This window comes from Medicago sativa, chromosome 8 (genome assembly GCF_051527215.1).
Source record: "Medicago sativa cultivar Bolivia chromosome 8, Bolivia_mono, whole genome shotgun sequence".
Taxonomy (NCBI): domain Eukaryota; kingdom Viridiplantae; phylum Streptophyta; class Magnoliopsida; order Fabales; family Fabaceae; genus Medicago; species Medicago sativa.
In genome coordinates this window covers 6,614,395-6,636,661 of record NC_140756.1, presented here as the reverse complement: position 1 = coordinate 6,636,661, position 22,267 = coordinate 6,614,395, and the positions used below count along the sequence as shown (strand labels likewise).

General features: G+C 32.9%; 3 protein-coding genes across 4 annotated transcripts; 2 read left to right on the top strand and 1 right to left on the bottom strand.

Moving 5' to 3' along the window:
- Positions 1 to 3,311: 3,311 nt before the first annotated feature.
- Positions 3,312 to 6,981, bottom strand: LOC146896491 (uncharacterized). Its single transcript, XM_085736269.1, has 8 exons — positions 6,543 to 6,981; positions 6,404 to 6,460; positions 5,173 to 5,248; positions 4,562 to 4,641; positions 4,386 to 4,435; positions 4,200 to 4,284; positions 3,820 to 3,918; positions 3,312 to 3,694 (listed from the first exon to the last, which is right to left on the bottom strand). Exons 1-8 carry the CDS (start codon positions 6,825 to 6,827, stop codon positions 3,470 to 3,472), a joined length of 957 nt encoding a protein of 318 aa, XP_085592395.1. The 5' UTR covers positions 6,828 to 6,981; the 3' UTR covers positions 3,312 to 3,469.
- A 2,046-nt stretch (positions 6,982 to 9,027) lies between these two features.
- Positions 9,028 to 13,543, top strand: LOC146896490 (uncharacterized). Its single transcript, XM_085731361.1, has 5 exons — positions 9,028 to 9,244; positions 9,597 to 9,713; positions 11,499 to 11,533; positions 12,024 to 12,124; positions 13,209 to 13,543. Exons 1-5 carry the CDS (start codon positions 9,045 to 9,047, stop codon positions 13,293 to 13,295), a joined length of 540 nt encoding a protein of 179 aa, XP_085587487.1. The 5' UTR covers positions 9,028 to 9,044; the 3' UTR covers positions 13,296 to 13,543.
- A 1,497-nt stretch (positions 13,544 to 15,040) lies between these two features.
- On the top strand, positions 15,041 to 21,343 carry LOC146896489 (ribose-phosphate pyrophosphokinase 1). 2 transcript variants are annotated; one of them, XM_085731360.1, is made up of 9 exons: positions 15,041 to 15,173; positions 15,254 to 15,445; positions 16,831 to 17,079; positions 17,939 to 18,082; positions 18,499 to 18,666; positions 18,810 to 18,879; positions 19,970 to 20,051; positions 20,440 to 20,599; positions 20,979 to 21,343. In XM_085731360.1, the coding sequence occupies exons 1-9, from the start codon at positions 15,084 to 15,086 to the stop codon at positions 21,015 to 21,017; spliced, it is 1,194 nt and encodes a 397-aa protein (XP_085587486.1). In that variant the 5' UTR covers positions 15,041 to 15,083; the 3' UTR covers positions 21,018 to 21,343. The 2 variants fall into 2 exon arrangements, with proteins under 2 accessions (XP_085587486.1, XP_085587485.1); XM_085731359.1 differs by having other exon boundaries at positions 15,041 to 15,179.
- Positions 21,344 to 22,267: the final 924 nt, after the last annotated feature.

Sequence of the window (22,267 nt, the reverse complement as noted above, 5' to 3'; positions counted from 1 at the left end):
TTTTTTTTTGTGACTGGGGTTCGAATCCTAGACCTTACATATATTATGCATTGTCCATACCAACTGAGTTAAGATCACGGGGTCAAATTTAAAGAATTTGTTTAACAAGTGTAATATTACACATATTAAAGAAACTAAAAAAAACAACTTTCTATTAAAACCGACAATTATTTATTAAAAAAATTATATATTTAATTTTTTTATTAAAAATTCTATATTTAATATAAAATATACAAATTTCAATACAAAATTACTATTTTTAACTTTTTAATGTGCAAATTTGCACCTGATAAAAAAAAAACCTAATTTAAATTAGTTTTTACTTGATACTAGATGATTTTAATGTTATACTACTACTGAACATAGGGGGATCCCATTTTCCTTCCCAATCCCAATATCACATATTCTCTGCCTTCCACGAAAGGCACGGTAACTTTCCATCATAAAGAGTAAAGACATCCACCGATAGTCATTCTTCCTCACTTGCAATTGCAAACAACCATTCGCGCACATAAACACACCTTTATTTATTGTTTTCCTTGTCTTTTGTGAATTTATGGGATTTTTTTTATTTTTTTTATTTTTTATGAGATGTATTATGGAACTTCTTTTATTTTATAATTTCTCCGTTTTAAAATAACAGTCGTTTAAAGTTTATGCACAATTTTTAAGAAAAAGATAATATTATTTATTAAAATATCAATTTTCGCGTAATAGATAATGTAAATTATCAATTTCCACGTACAAGATTTCCAAGCCAACGAAGATCAATAACATTATTAAATTCAACAATGAAGAATAGATAAAAAAAAATAGTAAATTTATTAGTGAAATTCAGATTACCACATCCTATATCCACCATTAGGGGTGCAGATGGGTTAGGACGGGTTGGGTTTTGTAAGGTTTAAGTCTGACCTACTTCAAAAAGTATAGGTCTGAGTCTGACCTATTACCCGTCATATGCTCATTTTTAAAGTCTAGTCTGGCATTTTTGAAGGCCTAGTGAATTTTTTAACACCAAAAACATAAAAGTTCATATTTAAATCATGTACCGTTAAAAAAATCTAATTTCTTTTGGAAAATATTTTCATAATTTTCTACACATTTCTGGAAAAATTTCATTAAACAAATATGAAGATTAAACATGAGTTGACTAAAAAGTAGAGACTAATTTCATAGATGAAAAATTTTGGGGACCAAAAGCCTAGGGAATATTTTATGGGGACGAAAATCAAATGTTGGTATATTTAGAAGGATCATTTACTTATTTAACCCTAAAATTTATATCAAAAAACTGAACAATATAACTCAACTCGTGAGTTGACCTAGTGAGGTTGAACTATGTTTCTTTTAATATCTCAAGTTTGTTTCCTTCATGTGTCAATTTCTACGAGCTCATTCATATAAACTTTCGTTCTGACTTTAAATTACACATGTAAGTGGATGGTGAGATTCATTTCTCATATTAGTTAGTCCTTATGTCGGATAGTGAGTTTAAAAGAAATGATATAATGTTGTAGCAATTTTCTTTTTTGAAAATTTAAACAATACTACTAATAACTTTTGCGACGACTACTAATGAAGTTTTTCTTTGTTAACACTTTGACTTTTATGATAGCGAGGTTCTTGTAACGTGGAGTTCGATCCAGAGGTAAATAAAATTTAGTTAATAATTGTTTTCTTATAAATCGAACTCAGTTCTCTTGAACATAGTTCAACATTTTGAGAGATATATTTTTGGGTGACCTGGTTTTTGGAGCCGCCTTCTTGACTTGCGCTTAGGCCGGAGGCTCAACTTACTTTCGCTCACTGTCGAGATGAATGTACTAGTGGTGATTAACACGATTTTGTATGCGCAAAATAAATTGCTTGTATCTTAATCCACTTCTTGAAGAATGGTTTATAAAATTCTTGGTGAACCATTTTTAAGTAGACAATAATAATGTTTTATATTTTTTTCAAATAACGAATTTAATGGTATTACTTTAAATCAAACTTAACAATAACATTCAATTACATTTGAATATCTCTATTTTGTTTTCATTTCATAACATCAAAATATACTTACAAGAATGAAAAAATGTGATAAAATATTATACTTTTATTAAATATAAAATTGATCTACATATCTTTTAAGAGTTCAATTGATAAGCATTGTTTGTGTAAAAAAAGATTTACAGATGTGTCCAATCATTGAAACAACTTTAGAATTTAAGTCATAAGCATTGTCGGAGTAAATATTTTTTTTACATTAATTAGTCATATAAGCAATTCATGATCTCTTTCATATCTCAATTAAAGATCACCCTCTTGATCCCCGTAATCTTAGCTCAGTTGGTAGGAATATTGCATATTATATACAGGGTTTGGGGTTCGAACCCCAAAAACCCCACTTCTGGTCTCCTCCTGAGTCTAACGGAAACAACTTACAAGTTGAATGTTCATGGTTCACATTACAATTCCTCTAGTCATTCTTCTTTATGGAGGTCTCATTCACAATTTTAATGGACACTTTACATGTGGTTTTCCCTATAACATTGGTAATGAAACTTCAATGATGCAGAGCTTTGGAACACAGTTCTTGGCTTGTGCCTAGTGTGAAGACTCAACTTACTTTCGATCATTGTGGAAATGGATTCGTTAATGGTGGTAAACATTACTTGTATGCACATAACGTATTGTTTGTATCTTAATAATATCCTTATTGAAGAAGTGCACTCCTTATCGATTTTAATTGTTTGACTTGGTTTATCTATCATGTATTCCGAGACACAAATCTTAGCATTGATGCCCTTGCTATTGTGAGCCATCTTGGTAGTTTTATTTGCTCAGGATTTGTGGTTACTCCTCCAATCGAAGCTTACTCTTGATGATTATTTGACTCAGTTTCTTATTTGCTAAGGGTATTGTTCAAGAAACGTATTTGCTAAGGGTATTGTTCAAACCAAACAATAGTATATGGCTCTATCCCACCCTATTCCACCACTCTCCACCAATTTAAACATGATGATGCAAAAGTGCACTAAGTTTGCTTTTACTATCAGCCTATAAACACCGTTCTGATAGAGACAGACGGGGCATGTATATTATTAGAATAATGTTAGGGATCGCCACACTCTCTCTTTCATTGTTCTCTTCTCCCTTGTCTCTTCTCCTTTCTTAATAACACCTAAAATTTTATTAAATTTTTTTTTCTCTTCTCCCTTGTCTCTTCTCCCTTCTTAATAACACCTAAAATTTTATTAATTTTTTTTCCTTAAATTACAAATAAATAAATTATTTCAAAATACAGAATCCACTATAAGAAAAAGTAGAAAAATCAATATTTAGATAAAAATACCGGTAGGCATCCTAAGAGAATGCATACTTTTCTCCTGTGGTTGATGTTGAACATATAAATGCATGAATAAATCATCACACTATAAAATGTCTGCAATGGACAGGATTGAACTAAAACTTGACAAATCAATCACATCTGTTTCTTTTGGTACAACCTTCGATAGATTTTCCCTCCTTCGAATTCTGCATGAATCTCTCTCTCGGTCCTAATCCCCATAGGGTTGCTTAATAACCATCCTTCACTGTCACACAATATAGAAGGGTTCAAAGCATCTGTGTGACTAAGTGCATCAACTTCATCAAACTGGTTTTTCATGTCAAGTGCCACTTCAACCACATCAGACTGTACAAATACCTGTGAAAAAGACAACCACAAGAGGGAAAATGAATCTCTTAAGTATTCTCGCAGGCATGAAATATCACTAAAAGGGAATGTCACAACCATAAATATGTTATATATCAAGCATACAGAAAATATACCTGTCCCCCAGGAGATAAATTATCTACAATAGCACCAACCAAAGGCTTCTGCAAAACTCTTCTTTTATGATGTTTTTTCTTGAAATGAGGGTCTGGACACTGCATCCGGTGAGGGAAATCATTAACTATAAATAAAACACCCTTGGATGTCAAACCTTAAGTAACAACAATGTAGCCAATAAGTGATCGCCTGCAGTCACAGTCTCACGCCGTCAAAATCTGCTTTGCTTTTTGTGTCGTCTGATCTCGATATAACAGCCACCAATGTGCTGAATATTTAAATTTGTGGGATTGTGACTACAGGCAATCCAAATCCAGCCAACAAACCATTAGGACAGTGACACCCAATTTCTCTTTTTAGTGCTTTTAGAAATACTCACCAAAATTGAAACTAACTGCAAGGGTCCAGGATATGATTCTACCAACTGCTTGAAAGAAATAGGTGCATTTGCAAACAAGAAATGTCTGCAATTTAGTGTAAAAACAGTCATTTTCTCAGCATTGATAAAAATTATGTGTGTGTAATTTACTTTGGCATCTAAATAAAGTTTTCGGATTCATAGTACATGTTATCCAGAGCCAGATCTTTTACCCATAACTCAGCACGCTTCACCATCTGCACATGGAATCAAAGTTTATATAATCATACAGACGATATCTCTCTATTCTAAGCTGAATGTACCATAACTGGATGAGAAATCAAAATTTACTGGAAGGGACAGAGAGAAAATTGTTTCCTTACCCTTTGCCGTATTTCCAATCCCAAATAATTTCTCACTTTAGGTGTTCTTTTTGCAAGCCACATAAGAAACCTACCACTGCCTGTCATTATTTTCAAACAACAGATATAGTTGAACGAGTAAGTGTGCTGTTTATCAGGTAGTAAAATGATTATTTGAATGTCTTAGAGTTATAACAATGTCGACAATTGTGGATTGAGGAAAATAGCGGCTTGATCAAATTCTGTGATACAACGCTATAGCGTCATAATAGCCGCCTCTATTTGACAACGCTTTGTACTATCATATCGCAAAACAGTAGCCATTGATTCAAATTCCACTACGCTATAGCTGCTATTTGAGAACATGCCTACTCATTTACCACATCCTGATGTTAGGGTAAAAGAGTTCGTGAAAAATATTTGACACTTTGATTATAAGATGTTTTGGTTCAATAAAACAGAAAGGGTGAAATTCAAACTCAATAACAGATCATGTAAATTATCAACTTCCACATAGATGGTATCCAAGCCAATGCCAATGCCAATCAATAACATGTAGGCTAAATCCAACAATCAAGAACAAATGCATAAAACAAAATAAATATACCAATTATCAATGAAATTGAGATTACCACATCCAATATCCACCATGAGTGGCAGAGCAGGGTCTGCAAACACCTGGTTCCAGTCTGGTACTGGTGCAGGAGTCTATCAAGAAAAATAATCATTAGACGAAAGCAAGGGACCCCCTCATAAACAATGAAAGGCAGAAGGATTCACTGAAAGAAATGCCTATTATGTCTGGTTTGTTTATCCGGTTCTCCTTATCAATATACCATTCCTAAAATTGGTGTGAAAAAATGCTGAAAAATGATTAGATACTAGTGTAAAAGGACAGAAGATGTAGTTATCAAACTATATATATGTGGCACACAAATATAATGCAGAGAGACCAAAAAATATACATTTTAACCACAACCTTTTATATAATATAGTGAAGGCTAAATTGTATGTTTGGTCCCTTACCTCTATTTTAGGTTTCAAGCCAGCCCCCTATGTTTAAAAAGGTTCTAACGTTGCTAACAGAGATGCTTACGTTACTAATGTTACAATAAGTTAGTCATTTCAGTAAAATTTACGTTTAATACGTCCACGTGTTTAACAGAGACGCACATGGATGACTTATGGGGGTGCCACGTGGACATTCTAGACAGAGTTAACTCAAAATTTGACGGAAATGAAGAAATTTTGCTGACATTGGTTACGTAAGGGTCCAACTTGAACATTTTAAATATAGGGGACCGACTTAAAACGTAAAATAAACATAAGGGACCTAACATATAACTTATAATGAATGGTTAAATATGTTGCCAGCTCCTATAAAAATATCATTTTTTTGTTTGTTTTGGTTTTCGACCCTAGAAAAGTTACATTTTCTTGTTTTTAGTATTTGTACCCATTTATCAGTCTTTCAAATTACAAAATTACATGCTTTAATAGGGAATGAAAACATGCAGTTTTGTAATTCTTAGAGACTGAACAAAGTACATGTACTAAAAACAAAATTCGAGATAATTAAAGGAACTATAAACATATTTAACCATACAATGAATAAGGTTTAATTCATATACGCCGTCGGTGTAAAGATTTTTTACACCATTAATCAATTATAACGGTGGATCATCAATAACATTTGACTTCAGTCGTAACTGCTTCTAAAGTCAAACATTAGATTGGTTGTCATTTGCCATTGTATTAAACTGTTTTATACTGCCAGTGTATCAAAATTAAACTGTAATGAATAAGAATAAACTACTAAAGGGGAAAACAATTGAATTGGTATATGTAAAGAAAGGAACATACAGAGAAAGAAGAACTTAAGGGATTGACATGTTGTCTGATTCTGACATGACCCATATCCTGAAATTTGACAAAAAAACAGAGAAAATGATAATATTTTCAGTTTAAAGTGGGAATTGGAAGTAAAAGATAACGAACAAACCAAGTTGTTAGAGAGATTGAGTTCAGCATATTCTAATGCGACGAGTTGTGAGCTTTTTCGTTGTGACTTATGTTGTTGTTGGTCTTGTTCAGCTGTTACTTGGGAAATAGAGGAAGAGGAGAGTGGAAGAGAAGAAGAAGAAGAAGAAGAAGAAGAGAAAGGACGAAAGGGTGAAAATGAGAGTGAGAGTGGTAACATTACTAAAGCAGTATCAATGCCATATACTAACTTCTTGTGACGACTCTGTATCTGTAATATACGCCAACCTCCACAGCAATAACCCATTTCCCCTCTTTCTCTTCAACCCACCGGAAAAGGCAATAGTTATAAGATCGGGTTATTGTTACTGCGCTATTCAACAATTTTGACCGTACAAAAAAAAAATTGACATTTTTATTTTTATTTGTAGGAGAATGTTAACCAATGTCCCAAAAACATTGGTTTCATGGTAGGTATGTCAAACCTTCATATACCATTCTAATTGTAGCAAATGACGAAACTTCTAACACAAACTCCACCCAAAAGGATAAGGTCGATTTGATCCAACAAGCATATTAACCACAACTTACGAGTCAATACAAAATTTCACATTATAAAACCCCAAACTCAACACATATCGTAAATCTTTAAACACACCAACCAATATTTACCACTACCAAATAATTTAGTAAAACCACCCAAACACTCATCAGTGCAAGAATCTTAACTAGAGTTTTGATGGCACTCATCACTATTGTTAACTTGTATCAAATTTCTCTGAAAATTAGAAATATAATTATATAGTACCTTTTCTTTTGTGGAAGTTTTTTTTAGGTGAGTTGAGTCTCGCAGACTCGCTATATTTAGAGTAGCTAACACTTTAATTTATAGATTGATACACTTTTGTATGATTTAGAGTAGCTAACACTTTAATTTATAGATTGATAGACTTTTGTATTGTATAACCTTGTTTTACATGATTGGTGTGTACTAATTAAACTCGTTTAGCTGGAGTTTGAATCCAAACTATGCAATTGTATGTGAGAGTTTAAGATGCTATATTTTTTTGTGAAATAGATATCATCTACACACAATTGTAAAGATTAATCCCTCAAATTGGACATAATCATAATGAGTGACAAAGTTCTCGCCGCAAGAGGAGAGTAGAACCGTAATTACTAACGAGTGTCCTTGACACTTTTTAAGGATTCCAAATAAAGAAATAACTCAAATGGATTATTTACTCACTAGCATTTCCCAATAATTTTTTTATTGAGTGTTTAGAGCCGCCGCTCCCTTTTCTCACCTAATCTCAACACATCCGCGCTGCCTCTCCCCCCACATAAACAAATTCACCTCTCACTTATCTTTTTCGATGTAGCTTTCAACACCGGTGGTGCGAGGAGTGGTGATGGCTCTCCGCACCACCCTGGTTCCCGAACTCTGGTAGCTTGCATCCGGTGGTTTTGGAATGGGTCGATTTCTTTTAATCCATCCTTGGATCCGCTTTTGCCGACTCCGTTCGTCGTTGTTGGTTTGAAGCCGGTGGTTCGATCAAGATGGTACTTTTTGTTATAACGGCGGTGTTGCTGCTTTCTGCGGCAACACTGTGCATCTGTTCTTGTGTTCTGTTATATTCGCCTTTCTATCGGTGGTACAAGCCTCAATTGCCTCCCAACCTTCTCCAGTTGTCCTCTTGGATGTCGTCGACTTAAAGGTTTGCCAAGGGTTGTGATGTGGTGTTGTATTCAGTTTCTGGATGGTTGGTGGCGATTTGTTTTTAGATTTACCGCGTCCGTGCCGATGGGTAGGTGTTGATATATCTGTTGCGGTTGTTTCAGGCTCTGCCGACAGACTGCGATTTGTTTTATTTGTTGTTGGTACGAAGGTCCAAGTTCCGATGTGTGTTGACTCGGTTTGGGGTTGTGACGCTGCGTTGAAATGGATGATTTTGGCCTAAAAGGGCATTGAAGGCTTGTTGTGTTTCTTATAGGGAGCAGATCGATCTTGGATTGTCTCTATGTTGGCAGACGATTCATATGCCAGGAGAAACCCTCATCAGTCTATTTGATGTTGGACAATTTAGCTCGAAAGAGACGTTATGCTTGTTGCTATTGCAAGGAGTTGTTGGTTCTTGGATTCGTTCCATGTTGACGGTTGGTCTATACGCCGCACTTTAGACATCCACTAATGTTGTTTTCATTTTTTTGTACCACCTGATTGGGCAGACTTACACTTTACGTGGATTTACTGGGTTAGTTTATGTCCCCCGTTTTTTTTGTTATTTCTTTTTCCTTTTTTTTAATAATATATATGAGCATCATTGTGCTCTTTGCCTTAATTTTTTTTTTTTTATTCAATAGATTAATCGTAAAATTCATATTTTCATATTAAATTAATTGACTCGGGTCGGGTCGTTGTGTTTGATAGAGATGGTTGTTGAGTTCTGACCTGACCCATCCAGAAACAACACAACAAGTAGTTCGTGGGTTTGGGGAAGAGAGACACCAGAGAAACAAAAAGATGGCTGTTCGACAAAGAGCAGTAACAACACTTCCAAACCTCATACGCAATCTCCGCAACGAACAACCTCTCAAGCTCAACAAACCTTCTCCACATAACAATCATCCCAATTCCTTGCCCTCTCTCCGTCGCGCTTTCTCTTTATACGATCAGATCAATCTCATTGACAATGTCCCCGAAGACCAACTCCGTTTTCAAGGGTACCTACTCTCTTCCTTTCATTCCACATAATAATCATTTCTATTTTCCTTTCCATTTTGCAAAATGGGTTGTTTCAAAGTTTTGATTTTTAGTTAGTTTTTATATGGTGTTCAAGGAAAAGACTTGAATCTAAAAATGGGTCATTTTTTTTAAATAATTGCATCATAGCCAATAATTGTATTGTTGAAGGAACTTAACATGATTGTTTTGATATGGGGTCAAGGAAGAGAGGTGAATGTGAAATGAGTTGATTTTTTTTAATGCAATGTGAATAATCTTAGCTAAGATCATTGTTTTATCGGCAATAGTTGTTGCAGGGATTTAATGGTACTGAGTTTAATGATATTGTAGGTTTAAAGATACTGGATTTACTGTAAATGGAGTTGAATATGAAGGAAGTTTGCTTTGTGTTGGAAATTTGATTATGTCTTGGAAACCAAACAAGTTTTCAGAGATCACTGCTGATAGGTTTGTTTCTACAGTCTATGTGCTTACTTTTCTCTTGCAATTCCTTTTACCTTATAAAGTATATTTGTAAAACCAATTGTTTTCTTTAGGCTTTGTTTGGGAGTTTGGAGGGGAGAGGAGGGGAGGGTTTTGGAAAAAAGGAAGGAGCAAGTGGAAGAAATAGAAGACATTGGGAGGAGAGGGCTTTGGAGGTTAATTTTTTACTCATAATAAAAAATCCCCCTCATTTGGAGGAACTCAAAAATTGTATTGGGGGAGGGTTTTGGGGGGTTATGGAGGGTTTATATGAATTTTTCAAATCCAATCTATGTTGTTATTATATTCTTAAAATTAAAAGTATATTAATCATAAGTATTAGTTTATCATTCTCTACAAAACTGTTCTTTCAAAAAATGTGAATTTTTTGTCCCTTTTTCTATATATTTCCAACCCCCCAAAGCCCTCCCTTCCCCTCCAAACTCCCAAACAAAGCCTTAATGTTTGAATACTTCTGCCACTTTTAAATGGTTTTAAATTATCGTGGATAGTTCTTAATGCATTCATTATACATCTTCATTTTGTATATCACCATTGGTTTTGAGAATGAGCGAATGGATGCTACAATAATAATCAAGCCTTTTCGCAGTAGGTGTAGTTAGCTAAATGAATTAGCATCATCATTAGCTGGAATCAAATATCTTCTAGATCTGGTTTACAAATTTGTATCGATTAACAAAATTGTTGGAACAAGCTATTATTATCAAAAGGAAAATGCTAACAAGTGCCGCTAAGAAGTTTAAAGTGGAAATTTTATCTTGGGATTTGTGTAATCAACACATTGTAACATCAAAAAGAAAATTTTTCTACATGAAAGTTATCAATTGTTTCCATTTTTTACTCCTTAACTAGTGCCCTTAGGGCAAGGGCACTTGTTAGCAAGACCCTTATCAAAATGATTTGAATTGTTTTCAAAACCCAAAGTGGTATAAAATGAGTATTAAAGAATACCCTTTGAATCAAGATTTTCCTATTATCTTATTACTTTACTCTTCCATAAAGTTTTGTAATGTGTTAGGTCCAAAATAGACTGTTTACCTCTTAATCTCTCCTAATGGTATGGCCTATAATTTTCTTTAGGGTCTGTTTGGGAGGGAATTTTAGAAGGGCTGTCTATATTTTAATATATATTTGAGATTTTAATAAAATTAAAAAAGACCATGATATTTTAATATGATCATGTAGCAATTCAATCAAACTTCATCCTTTTTTAGAGACATTTTATAGTTTGCTTAATTTACAAAAGAAAAACACCCCTCCCCTCTGAAACCCCCTCCCAAACTGACCATTAGTCTTCTTCATCTCTAACTATTGGACTACCCTCAATTTGGTATACTCCTCTTACAACCAGTACTTCTAAAGGTACTTTTCGTACATGTCCAAATAACATAAGACAAGATTCTACTATCTTCGTGAGGCTATCCAATTTCTCGTCTAATGATTTTATTCCAATTGCATATCCTATTTTTTTTCTTCATGTAATCACACATCCATGGTAACATTGTTATATCTACGAAGCTAATTTTACCAAGAGAAATGGATGAGAACCTCTGATAAATGGCAATGACTCATGATTAATTAGCTCCAATAACATGGATGTAAATGTTCAGTGTATGATAATTACGAAACTGGCAAAGAAACAACAAGAAGTGAATTGTCATTACAATCTAGTTGAACTAGTTCCATATCTGCTTGTATTATTTATCTTGATTTGATATCTTATTGGTTGTCATCTTTTTCTTGTTACAGCTTGTCACTCTTTCAAATTGTCCGCCCTATTCCAGGTTGGATTTTTCAGTTTTGCTATTCTATCTTTGACTTGACATTCTGGTTTTCCCTTTTTTTGGGGTGCAATTCTATGTTTCCTTTGATTTTTCCTATTTGAATGCTCTTTGGGGCACTTGATAATGTGTTCTATAGATTAAAAATTACTTTATATAACTTTCTCATTTGAGAAGTGGTTGATATAATGAAGACTAGTGATCCCATGTACTTGTAGTTTCTAAATGATAAGTTAGGACCTTAAAGCTGATGAGAATCCCAATGTCATGAATAGGATTATTTGAAAATTGAAAAACATGATTTCACTTTCCTGTGTATAATTCTCTTTTCTACTGTCCTCTCTCTCTTGATTTACTGTCCCTTTTAGCTAATTGTTTTGAATTAATTACAAGCCCTGCTTTTTGCTCATTATGTTCCTAAATCGATGCTATTGCAACCTATCAAATTGATTTTGATCTATATTAACTGAAACTGGGAAGAATTATTTGCCAGAGATTCTGATTATTGGCTGTGGAAGGAGCATTCAACATGTTGATCCTGAACTTAGACGGTTTATTCGGTCTACTGGCATGAAGTTAGAAGCTGTTGACTCGGTATATACATTTGCTTTAATTTATGAGATCTGTGTTTTACTTCTCCCTGCATTATTTTTTTTTTTTTTTTTTGACAAATACTTTTCCTTACATTGGTGTTATTATTGTGTATGATAAAATAATCTAAGTAAAAGAGTACATGGTCCCTCAGGACATTCGTACAGAGGGGGAATGGGAACCATTTAACCTGTTTGATAAGGGACTTTAAGAAAATGGAGGAGACATGGATTCTTATATTTCCTCTAATACCAGCCAGTGTCTGAAATTCGGGTTGTAAAGGTGATTTCGAATGGTGAGAAAATGAATGTTCAAAATAGATGATGATGGAATTCAAGGATAATTGTACTAATAGTTAGGAATTATTATAATTTTGATATGATATTAATTTAAAATTATTTCACGATAACATTCAATTATCTTTTTCCACATCATTGAAAGAGTTTGAGTATGCTAAACATCTATTTGTCAAACTCTTTACAATGACATGGTAACAAATAATTGGATGGATCAAAATAAAATCGTGGATGTATGTGTTAGCTCTGTCATTTGATGAACTTAGCAGAGTCATTTGTGGTATTATAGTCCTGGGTATCACTCTAAGGATGGGAAGAATTTTCATTTTATTTGAATTAATCAATGTTTAGTAGTTGTAGAGTATGAGTTTGATAAATGCACATTGACAGTGTAATCAGATTTTACTTGTACGTCCATATTTTACTGTCATGCTACATCATAATGTTACATCTTTAAAACCCGTTTAAAATGTGACAAGATGATAAAATATGATTAGATGTATATACAAAATTTGGTTACACTATTAGTGTATATTTATTAAAGTAATAGAATATTTGTATTTATAATTAGTTATTGAAACATTCTTTCAAAAAAAAAGTTATTGAAACATGATTTTAATATAGATTAAAAGTGGCTTAAAGGTTAGTCATAGTACAATTCTCATAAGATAACTCCAAATGTTACAAGGGAGAAACCAACCAAAAATATGAACACTTCCATTTTGGCTGCTTCTCGTTGAATTATGTTACATTATTTACTCATTTACTTATTATCATCCATTATTGAATAGAGAAATGCAGCATCAACTTACAACATATTGAATGAAGAAGGTCGCATTGTGGCTGCCGCACTTCTTCCATACGGAGTTACTTCGTGACGCCTGGACCTATACTCTAGTAGCTATCCTTTGTTCAAATATGCTCACATTCGTCAGAACTAAAATCTTGCCTTATCTGCAGGACATGCTTGGATTTTCTATGTAGAAATTTTACATATCAATAGGACAGTGAGTTAAGCACATGTAACTTTGTCCATGTCTGTTGATGTTTTCAAATGTAATAATAACGACGATAATAATGTATAGAACAGCAGCTCTCATAAATCCAAGCAAAGTTGGCTTTTCTAGCTGGTGGTTGTTTGGTTTTAAATTTCAATGTTACTTCATTTTGTTAGAGCTGTGACTTGTGAAGAAAACGCTTTATTTCTTCAACATTATTAGGTGTTGACACAGAACCTTGCCCCTCTCCCTTGGGGATGTTAAACATTTATCAGTAGTTAATTCTCAATATATTTTTGAATTTATGGTATAAATAAAAATTGATAATTATCTGACAATTAATTTGTGTATCTAATTACCATTAATTTGGAAGAGAGTATTGTCACTTCTGATTACTCGGAGATATATGTCATTTTTGTTCCAGAAGGTAAGGTCTCTCTACTGCTCTCCATACCTTAGTAACTTCATGCATCTATTTCATCATATTTTTTAACTTACAAAACTCTGGAGATACATAACTTCTCTCAAATTCCAAACTCCTATCAGTCATACTACACTGGGTAATCATTGTACTATCAACTCCTTAGGATAACTCCTAAAACTTACCTCTATGGTTTATTCCAAATCAACAACAAATTAGTCAAACTATGTCTTGGACGACTATGTTTAACGCAAATGAAATAGTTATAATGTGAGAAAATCTCAATCTCAAAGTAACATCTCTTTTTTAACATTCATAATTTCATAAACCACAAGTTTTAAGCTCATCTCAAAACGTAACTTTCTCCATGTCAGGCTCTGTCATTCATATGTTCGAGGTTGACCTAAGGGTAACACCACCAAAGCAATCACCTTATGCCTACAAAATATATAAAAAAAAAAAAAAAAAACTACTTGATAAGATGACTTATTTTCTACCATTGATACAAATTTACTTGATAAAAAGGTGTCATATTCTACTAAAATTAATAAAATATCATTGAACATTTACATGATAAAAATACTTCACGTTGTAGTAATTTTATTGAAGTAGTATTATGCGCTTCAAAATGTCTCATTTTAAAATTCGTCTAAAACCTCAATATGTGTTAAACCTACCCTACAAATTATACAATTTTCGTCTCGAATATAAACGAAAAATACTTATATCCTTAATAACCCAGAGTTCGAATAGAAGGTAAGTAAAATCTATTAAGAATTGTTCTATTCAAGAATCGAATTCAGATTCTCCTAAACAGTTCGTCATTCGATGAAACTCATTAACCACTTGAGTCCAATTACTTGGTTAACCACTTTACTCATTTAAGGATGTCATTTTTATAATATTTTCAATTAATATAAATTTTATTTTTCCAATGACTATTTTATTTCTATTAAACAAGTTTTCATCGTGCATTTTTTTAAATACATTTAATTTTATTAAATACTAAAATAATCATAGTCAAATAAATTTCATAATAAATGTAAAATTAGTTAATATTTACCAAATATGTTAAGATAAGATAGAAGAGAGAAAAATATAAATGTATGATTAGGACACAACTAATTAACACCAGTGTGATAAACATGAATGGAATGATATGGAAGTAGTATAAATAGTCCCACCTAATCCTCCTTCCGAATTTAGCGTAACCGTTTACTGAGTGTTACGCCATTCATTCATTCATCATGTCCACTCTACTTCAATCTTCTTTCATTTCTTCTTCGTCTTCATTCTCTCCGATCACTCCTCGTTTCTCCCTCCGCAACGCCGCCGCCGTCGTCGTAAGTAACTCTCTCCCTCTCTCTCTTCGCGTTCGTTTGATTTAATAGCTGAATGTGAATTTCTTGGATTTCAGAGATGTAATAATGTAGTACAATCTGTCAATCTGGAAAACGGAAAACCGTACCGTTCAACTGAATATTCAGTTACCGGTGGTACAAGTTCAATTCCCAGTTATCTAGTGGCGCCAAACACTCGTATTCATGATCTCGTTAACAAGAATCGTCTTCGTATTTTCTCTGGCACCGCCAATCCCGCACTCGCTCAGGTATCATCCAATCTTGATCGTACAGAATGTTTCGATATGGAACAACAAATTAAATTAAATTATATTGAGATGTAATATAGGTTTTGAACTTCGATTAACTTCTAGCTCGTTAGCTGAGTCAGATTATAGTGCGGATAAGCTAGTTGATAATGTATAAGCTAGCTGATAATGTATAAACTAGTACTAGATTAAATTTGTAATGTTCACTAAAATTAGCTAAATATGACCTGACAAGCACGGGCACTGACACCCAGACACTTTTAATAATTTGAGAAAATCACATAATTCATAGTAATTATATGTGTCGGACACCGACACGTCTAAGCCGAGGAGGGTCCATGCTTCATAGCTAGTTGACATAAAAGATATTTTAACTATTTTTTTTCTCTTTCCGAATACGATAATAAGGATAAAGTTGACAGAAAAAAGATGATAAGCTCAAATGCTACTTGAAGTAGTTATAAAAAATTGTTACAAAAAATGTCTAGTTTGGTCATACGAGCTTATAAGTTGGCCTTGCCAAACTGAGCCTAATAGTTTATGGTTCTTCACTTATGAACATAAACTTATAGGAGAGTTCACATAGTAGTTAAATATAAGATTTCCATTTTATTTTATTTTTTGAAAAATTGAGTTGTAAAAGCATTTCTATGTACACTTAAAAAAATATTGTTTACCAATCTCACTGTTCATTAGGATATAGAATAATAACTGATTAGAATGGTTAAAGTAGTAAAGAGTTGTTATAGGAATTAGTTAGTTGGTTGGGTAGTTTGTTATGTGACTGTTAAGCCTATTAGAAAATCTTTAAATAGCCCTTCATTTCCTAGGAGTATCTTTGAACATTGTAACTGTATGTGAATATAGTATTCTCTAATGTGAAAGGGGAAACCCTTGGAGGAGAAAACCAATATATTACATCTCAATTTACTTAATCAATAGCTTATACTTAAAAAGCTATTGTTTAACAATCTCATAGTTAACTTGATAATTTTTTAGGATCTGCTTGGATAAACAAATTAATTAAGTGCTTATATTATAGGATAAACACTATCATGTAAGTGCTTATGTATAAGCTATTTCTATGGTCAAAAGAAAATATACTCAAAACTATTTTTATGTTAGCTATAAGTTGTTTTCATAAATGGTTTTCATAAGTTCTCCCAAACCCACTGTCAAGTGCTTAGACCAGTAGTTAAGCTCAGAAAAACACCATGTCCTTGTAGAGAAATTTCTATTCAAAACTTGCTCATGATATAATATGGTTGGTCAATAAGTAAAGCATATTGAACTTATACTTTTGTTGTTTCCTAATGATATTTGAAATTTTATGTTATAACAAGACAGTATTTGTTTTCTAAAATTTCTGATTTGCATTTAAATAGGAAATTGCATGTTATATGGGCCTGGATCTGGGAAAAATTAAGATAAAACGTTTTGCCGATGGGGAGATATATGTCCAACTGCAAGAGAGTGTCAGGGGGTGTGATGTGTTTCTTGTGCAGCCTACATGTCCTCCCGCGAATGAGAATCTTATGGAGCTTCTCGTAATGATTGATGCCTGCAGGAGAGCTTCTGCCAAAAATATTACTGCAGTCATTCCATATTTTGGATATGCTAGAGCTGATAGAAAGGTCTGTTTGTCAGCTTTGTTTTCATAACTATAATATATTTTTTATTGGTGATGAAATATTCTCACTATCTTATATTTTCCTGTGTTGAATACAGATTGTATTTTTTTTTTTTTTCAATATTGTATTGATACAGATACATTTATTTGTATAACTTGAATGTCATTTTTAGGAATGAACATAAGATAAGGGAATTGTAGAATATAATATACTATATATAAACATATTTGCATTTGTAAAAAAAAAAATTACTTAATGCACAATCATCTTTGAAGCTACTTATCTCTTGAACTGAGTTAATTAGTGCAGTTAGTAACATCTCCATGCTCCATTACTGATAACCGCTAGCTACTTCATTTGCGTTAACTTTGACTCTTTTGTTATCAGACCAAATGGGAGACTTTTCTATCAACCATAAACTCTCCCAAAAGCTTAACCTGTTGGGTTAAGGCTCATGTATACAGCACTCTCATTTCCGAGTTGATAAGAAAATAAGCACAATACACACCAGTGACTGTCTCAGCCAGAAAAATATATTTATTTTTTTACAAAATACTTGGACAGCCATACCAAATGATTATCAGTATCAGGCATGCACATCATATGTAAATAAACTACCTTTTTGGCATATCTCTGTATCATACTGTGGATGTAAAGATGACAATATCCAAGGCATTAGTGATTAGACCAATCACGTTCTACATGCATCTGCTGAAGTCATGCATTTTTAGCTCTGCAAAAGTTACCTAACATTACTTGTACATGAATTTTTTAAAAATATTCAAACATTCAAGTGCAGTTTTGTTTTTCTCAAAAAAAAAGTTCAGTTTAGTTAAAACATGGTCATCAACTACTGTTTCAGACTCAAGGGCGTGAATCAATTGCTGCTAAGCTTGTAGCAAATTTAATTACAGAAGCTGGTGCAAATCGTGTTCTTGCATGTGACCTCCACTCTGGGCAGTCTATGGGCTACTTCGATATTCCAGTTGATCATGTGTATGGACAGGTAATAGATTATTGTACATGGTTTTTTCATTAGTGTATCATAGTTTTGAAGAATAAAACCACTTGTGTACTGTTCAACCCAAACGAACATGCTATGAATATGCTGTATATTTGCAACAATTTATAATCAGTCAATGTTTGTTACTTTATTGTATTGATGCATCACAATTCTGAACAGAAAGGACAAGGTTATAGTGACATGCCTATTTTATTGTTTATATGACCCTTTAAATTTCTGATTTTCTTCGTAACTTAGTATATCACAAAACTTGCTTTTCTTAGATGTATTGAAACATTCTTACCCCCATTCAGGCAAACATTTTTTATTGGTGGTTAATCTTAACTTCCTACCTTGAAACTGTCAATGTAATTCGGTTTGTTGATTAATAATCATATGTTCTTTTGTGCCACTACCAGCCTGTTATACTCGATTACCTTGCCAGCAAGACTATTTGTTCAGATGATTTGATAGTTGTCTCGCCAGATGTTGGTGGTGTAGCTAGAGCACGTGCTTTTGCCAAAAAGTTATCTGATGCTCCTTTAGCAATTGTTGATAAAAGACGTCATGGGCATAATGTTGCCGAGGTATGTTAATATACTTTTCTTAAGATCTCTCAGGATTGACTGCTGTCTACTATTTTTCCCTTTAAGCTAATGAAGCATATTTATTTACAGTCTAGATTGAAGAAACTTTAGGCTTTTCTTATTGGATGAATCTCATTTTGCAGGTGATGAATTTGATTGGTGATGTAAAAGGAAAGGTAGCAGTGATGGTAGATGACATGATTGATACTGCTGGTAAGTTTGTGTAAAACTTGAGTTTCTAGTGCAATATTGATAGCTTGTCTCTATGACCCTTAGATCGGTGGCTCAAAACGTATACATTTCTGATCAATAAACGTGCTTTACTCAAATACATTTCCTCTTTATATGTTTTGCTGACTGAATTGATACTATTTTTGAGTCCTTATTCATAAAAAGGTCATGATTTTTTCAATTTTCTATTCTGCTTTTCTTTTCTATTTCGTAGGACTTAATTACCCTTATTTATACTTTGAATCTCCCTTTTTCTTGATGATATATATTATTTTTCTACAGGAAAAAACCTTAAAAAAATCTTGCAACTTTACAAGGAATGCCTGAATCCATTGAGTTTCTGAATTTTCTTTTTCTAACTTAATCTTGTCATTTTAGGAGAGAGAAAGATACAATAGTGAGATCCTAATCAGGTACGCTGGACCTGTCAAGGCTGTGCTGGAGATGTGTATTTCCATGTGCAATGCAGGATGTTATCAAATGAAAAAGTCGCAATAGGAACTAAAATGAGAGAATCCAAATTGAATTATATTTGTCTTCGATACATCTCATACAATTTGTCATTCCTTGACACAGTTTTAAGGCATCTATTGAGATAGACGCAATGGGAGCTAAAATGAGAGAATCTAAATTGAATTACATTTTCCGTTGCAACATACCTTCTTATTTGTCATTCGTTGACATGGTATCAATGCATTTATTGATCAAGTGGTCAAGAGTTCAATTCATGCTGCTCAACTATTTCATTTTTAATTAGATTATAACAAATTGCATCTTTGATATGTGCTTTCTCCAAACTTTAGAGTGCAATGCACTTTTCTGTATAGAGACATGTTAGAGATGAAAATCATTCTAGGTTTTATACCTGACAGATTAAACATGATGGTTGCTTCCTTGGCTTTATATTAATCAGTCTATTCATTTGGCATAATTATCTTTAGCTAAAATTTTGGTGCCGCTTCGATATACCTCTAAGATTCTTGATTGTTTGTGTCAATTCTCTCTTGCTACAGCTTGGTATGACCAAGTCTTATCAGTGATCCGCTCAATAAATTGTTAATTTGTCTTATAGGGACCATCGCCAAAGGAGCAGCTCTTTTGCATCAAGAAGGGGCAAGAGAAGTCTATGCATGCACAACACACGCTGTTTTCAGGTATAATGTTCTTTTATATCTTATAATAATTTATTTCAATTTGTGGTTTGTGCTGCTAGGCACTTGAATCGTGTTAATTGTGGTGAAATGAAAATAAAGGGACGTTTGTTCCCTTTTCACTATTGTTACGTACTGCTTTTCTAACTAGATTGATCTCAAGAGTTGTGGAGAGAGTGTGTTAAGTATGTCTGGGTACGAGTTGGTTTATACTGTATCAGTTTCTTAATTGAACGATTAGTTGATCTAAGAGTGACCTAGATGTCATGAATATAGATAGATTGACACGTGTGAAGAATGTATTGCAATGATGGTTAATAATAGTACTCTTAGTTGTTTTTTGATACAAGGCATTTTACTTGTAACTTATGCATCATTATTGCTTTTGCAGCCCTCCTGCTATAGAGAGATTGTCAAGCGGTTTATTTCAAGAAGTTATCATAACTAATACAATTCCACTAGCAGAGAAGAACTACTTCCCCCAATTAACTGTCTTATCAGTAGCAAACCTTCTGGGCGAGACCATATGGCGTGTTCACGATGACTGCTCAGTGAGTAGCATATTTCTGTAAAATAAGTTTAGTTGGTCATTTCTTCATTCTACCAATAGAAAAAAGGAGACTACTCTCCATACTTGCATGCTTACATAAACATATGCATCTATTCAAATACATCAATTTTGGATAAAATTGAGCATGTAACTTGGAGTTAAACTCTTCCATTTATTGCTAGACTGTATTATTAATAATGGCATGTCTCGTAGTTGAATCTGAGTTATATATATCAAATGTTATGTTAGCCTCTTCTGTTTTTGCTATAAAAAGTTCTGTCCGTTGAGCAATAATTTTTGCTAGTTTTGTTTGTATAGGATAGAGTAGAATCCAAAGTAGATTTATCTTGCAATTTCTTGCTCTGTTTTATCTTTGTCAGGGTGGAATTGAACCTTATTCCAGTTTGGGCATCGATTGAACAAATTGTTGTATCCATGTTCTGCTGTTCCAGCTTATGATACTGCAGTAACAAGAAGTGGAAGAATCGTATAGTCGATTTATTATAGCAAAAGCTTGTCATTAGTAATACCTTTTAGAGAGCTGTTTGGGGTAATTTTTTGTACTTGAAAAACACACTGTAGGTATATTTGGAATTCACAGGGAATATCGTGTATTTTTACCCCGCTTGATGAGTATAATTTTGTAAGAAAAATATTGATTTGTGTGACTGTTTTCGGTGTATTGTTTTCATTCAGTCTTACATGTATTGATTTTGGATATAAGAAACAGTTTGATTGAATTAAACACGCTCAAGTATATATATAGTGAATGAATATGATTAAGCACAATTGATCTATATTAAACATCTAAGACCACGTGATCTAGTGTGAGTGATAGCTGCGGCTGCGGGGTGTCTGTGTGTGCGCGATTGTTGTAAGGTATGAGTTTGATTTTTACTAAAAATAGTAACCTATATACGTATTATACAATGAAATGAAAATACATGGTTTTATGCTGACTTTTTTTTTTCTTTCTTTCAATTATACCCTTAATTTAAACTTTTCACATGACTATTTTATCTTTTTATATGATATTATTTAAATTATTAATAAAAAATTCTTCAAAAAAGAATTAATAAAAAAACCAGGTAGATCCCATTATGGTATATTCCGATAAATTTATAACAAAATATGATAAACTATTCATGTAACTGAGAACAATAGAAAAACGAAAACACGGTTAGTGTATGTTTCGAAGAGGTAGTGAAATATATGTAATGTAGGGATTGAACTTCTTATTCGGTCAAATTTTTCGTTAAATTGATTGGCATGTTGGCGCACAATGTTGTTTCTTAAGACTGTATTTAACATAATCAAAACCGGGGTCCAACATTGAATTAGTGTAGGCATTAGGTTGCTGAAATAAAATAGGACAATAGTTTGACATATGATTATTGAATACTCTCTCCGGTCGCTATTATAAGCGAATTTTGACTTTTTAGATTCATTCAATAAATGATGTATGTGGTCTATATTGTAGACTACATACATCATTTATTGAATGAATTTAAAAAAGTAAAAATTTGCTTATAATAGTGACTGTAGGGAGTATAATTTTTTTTTTTAAAGAAATTATTGAATATAATTATCTTAAGGGTCTTGCTAAAAATAGTTTAAATTAAGAAAATTACATATTTTAATTTCAATGCATTAAATACATGAATTTTTA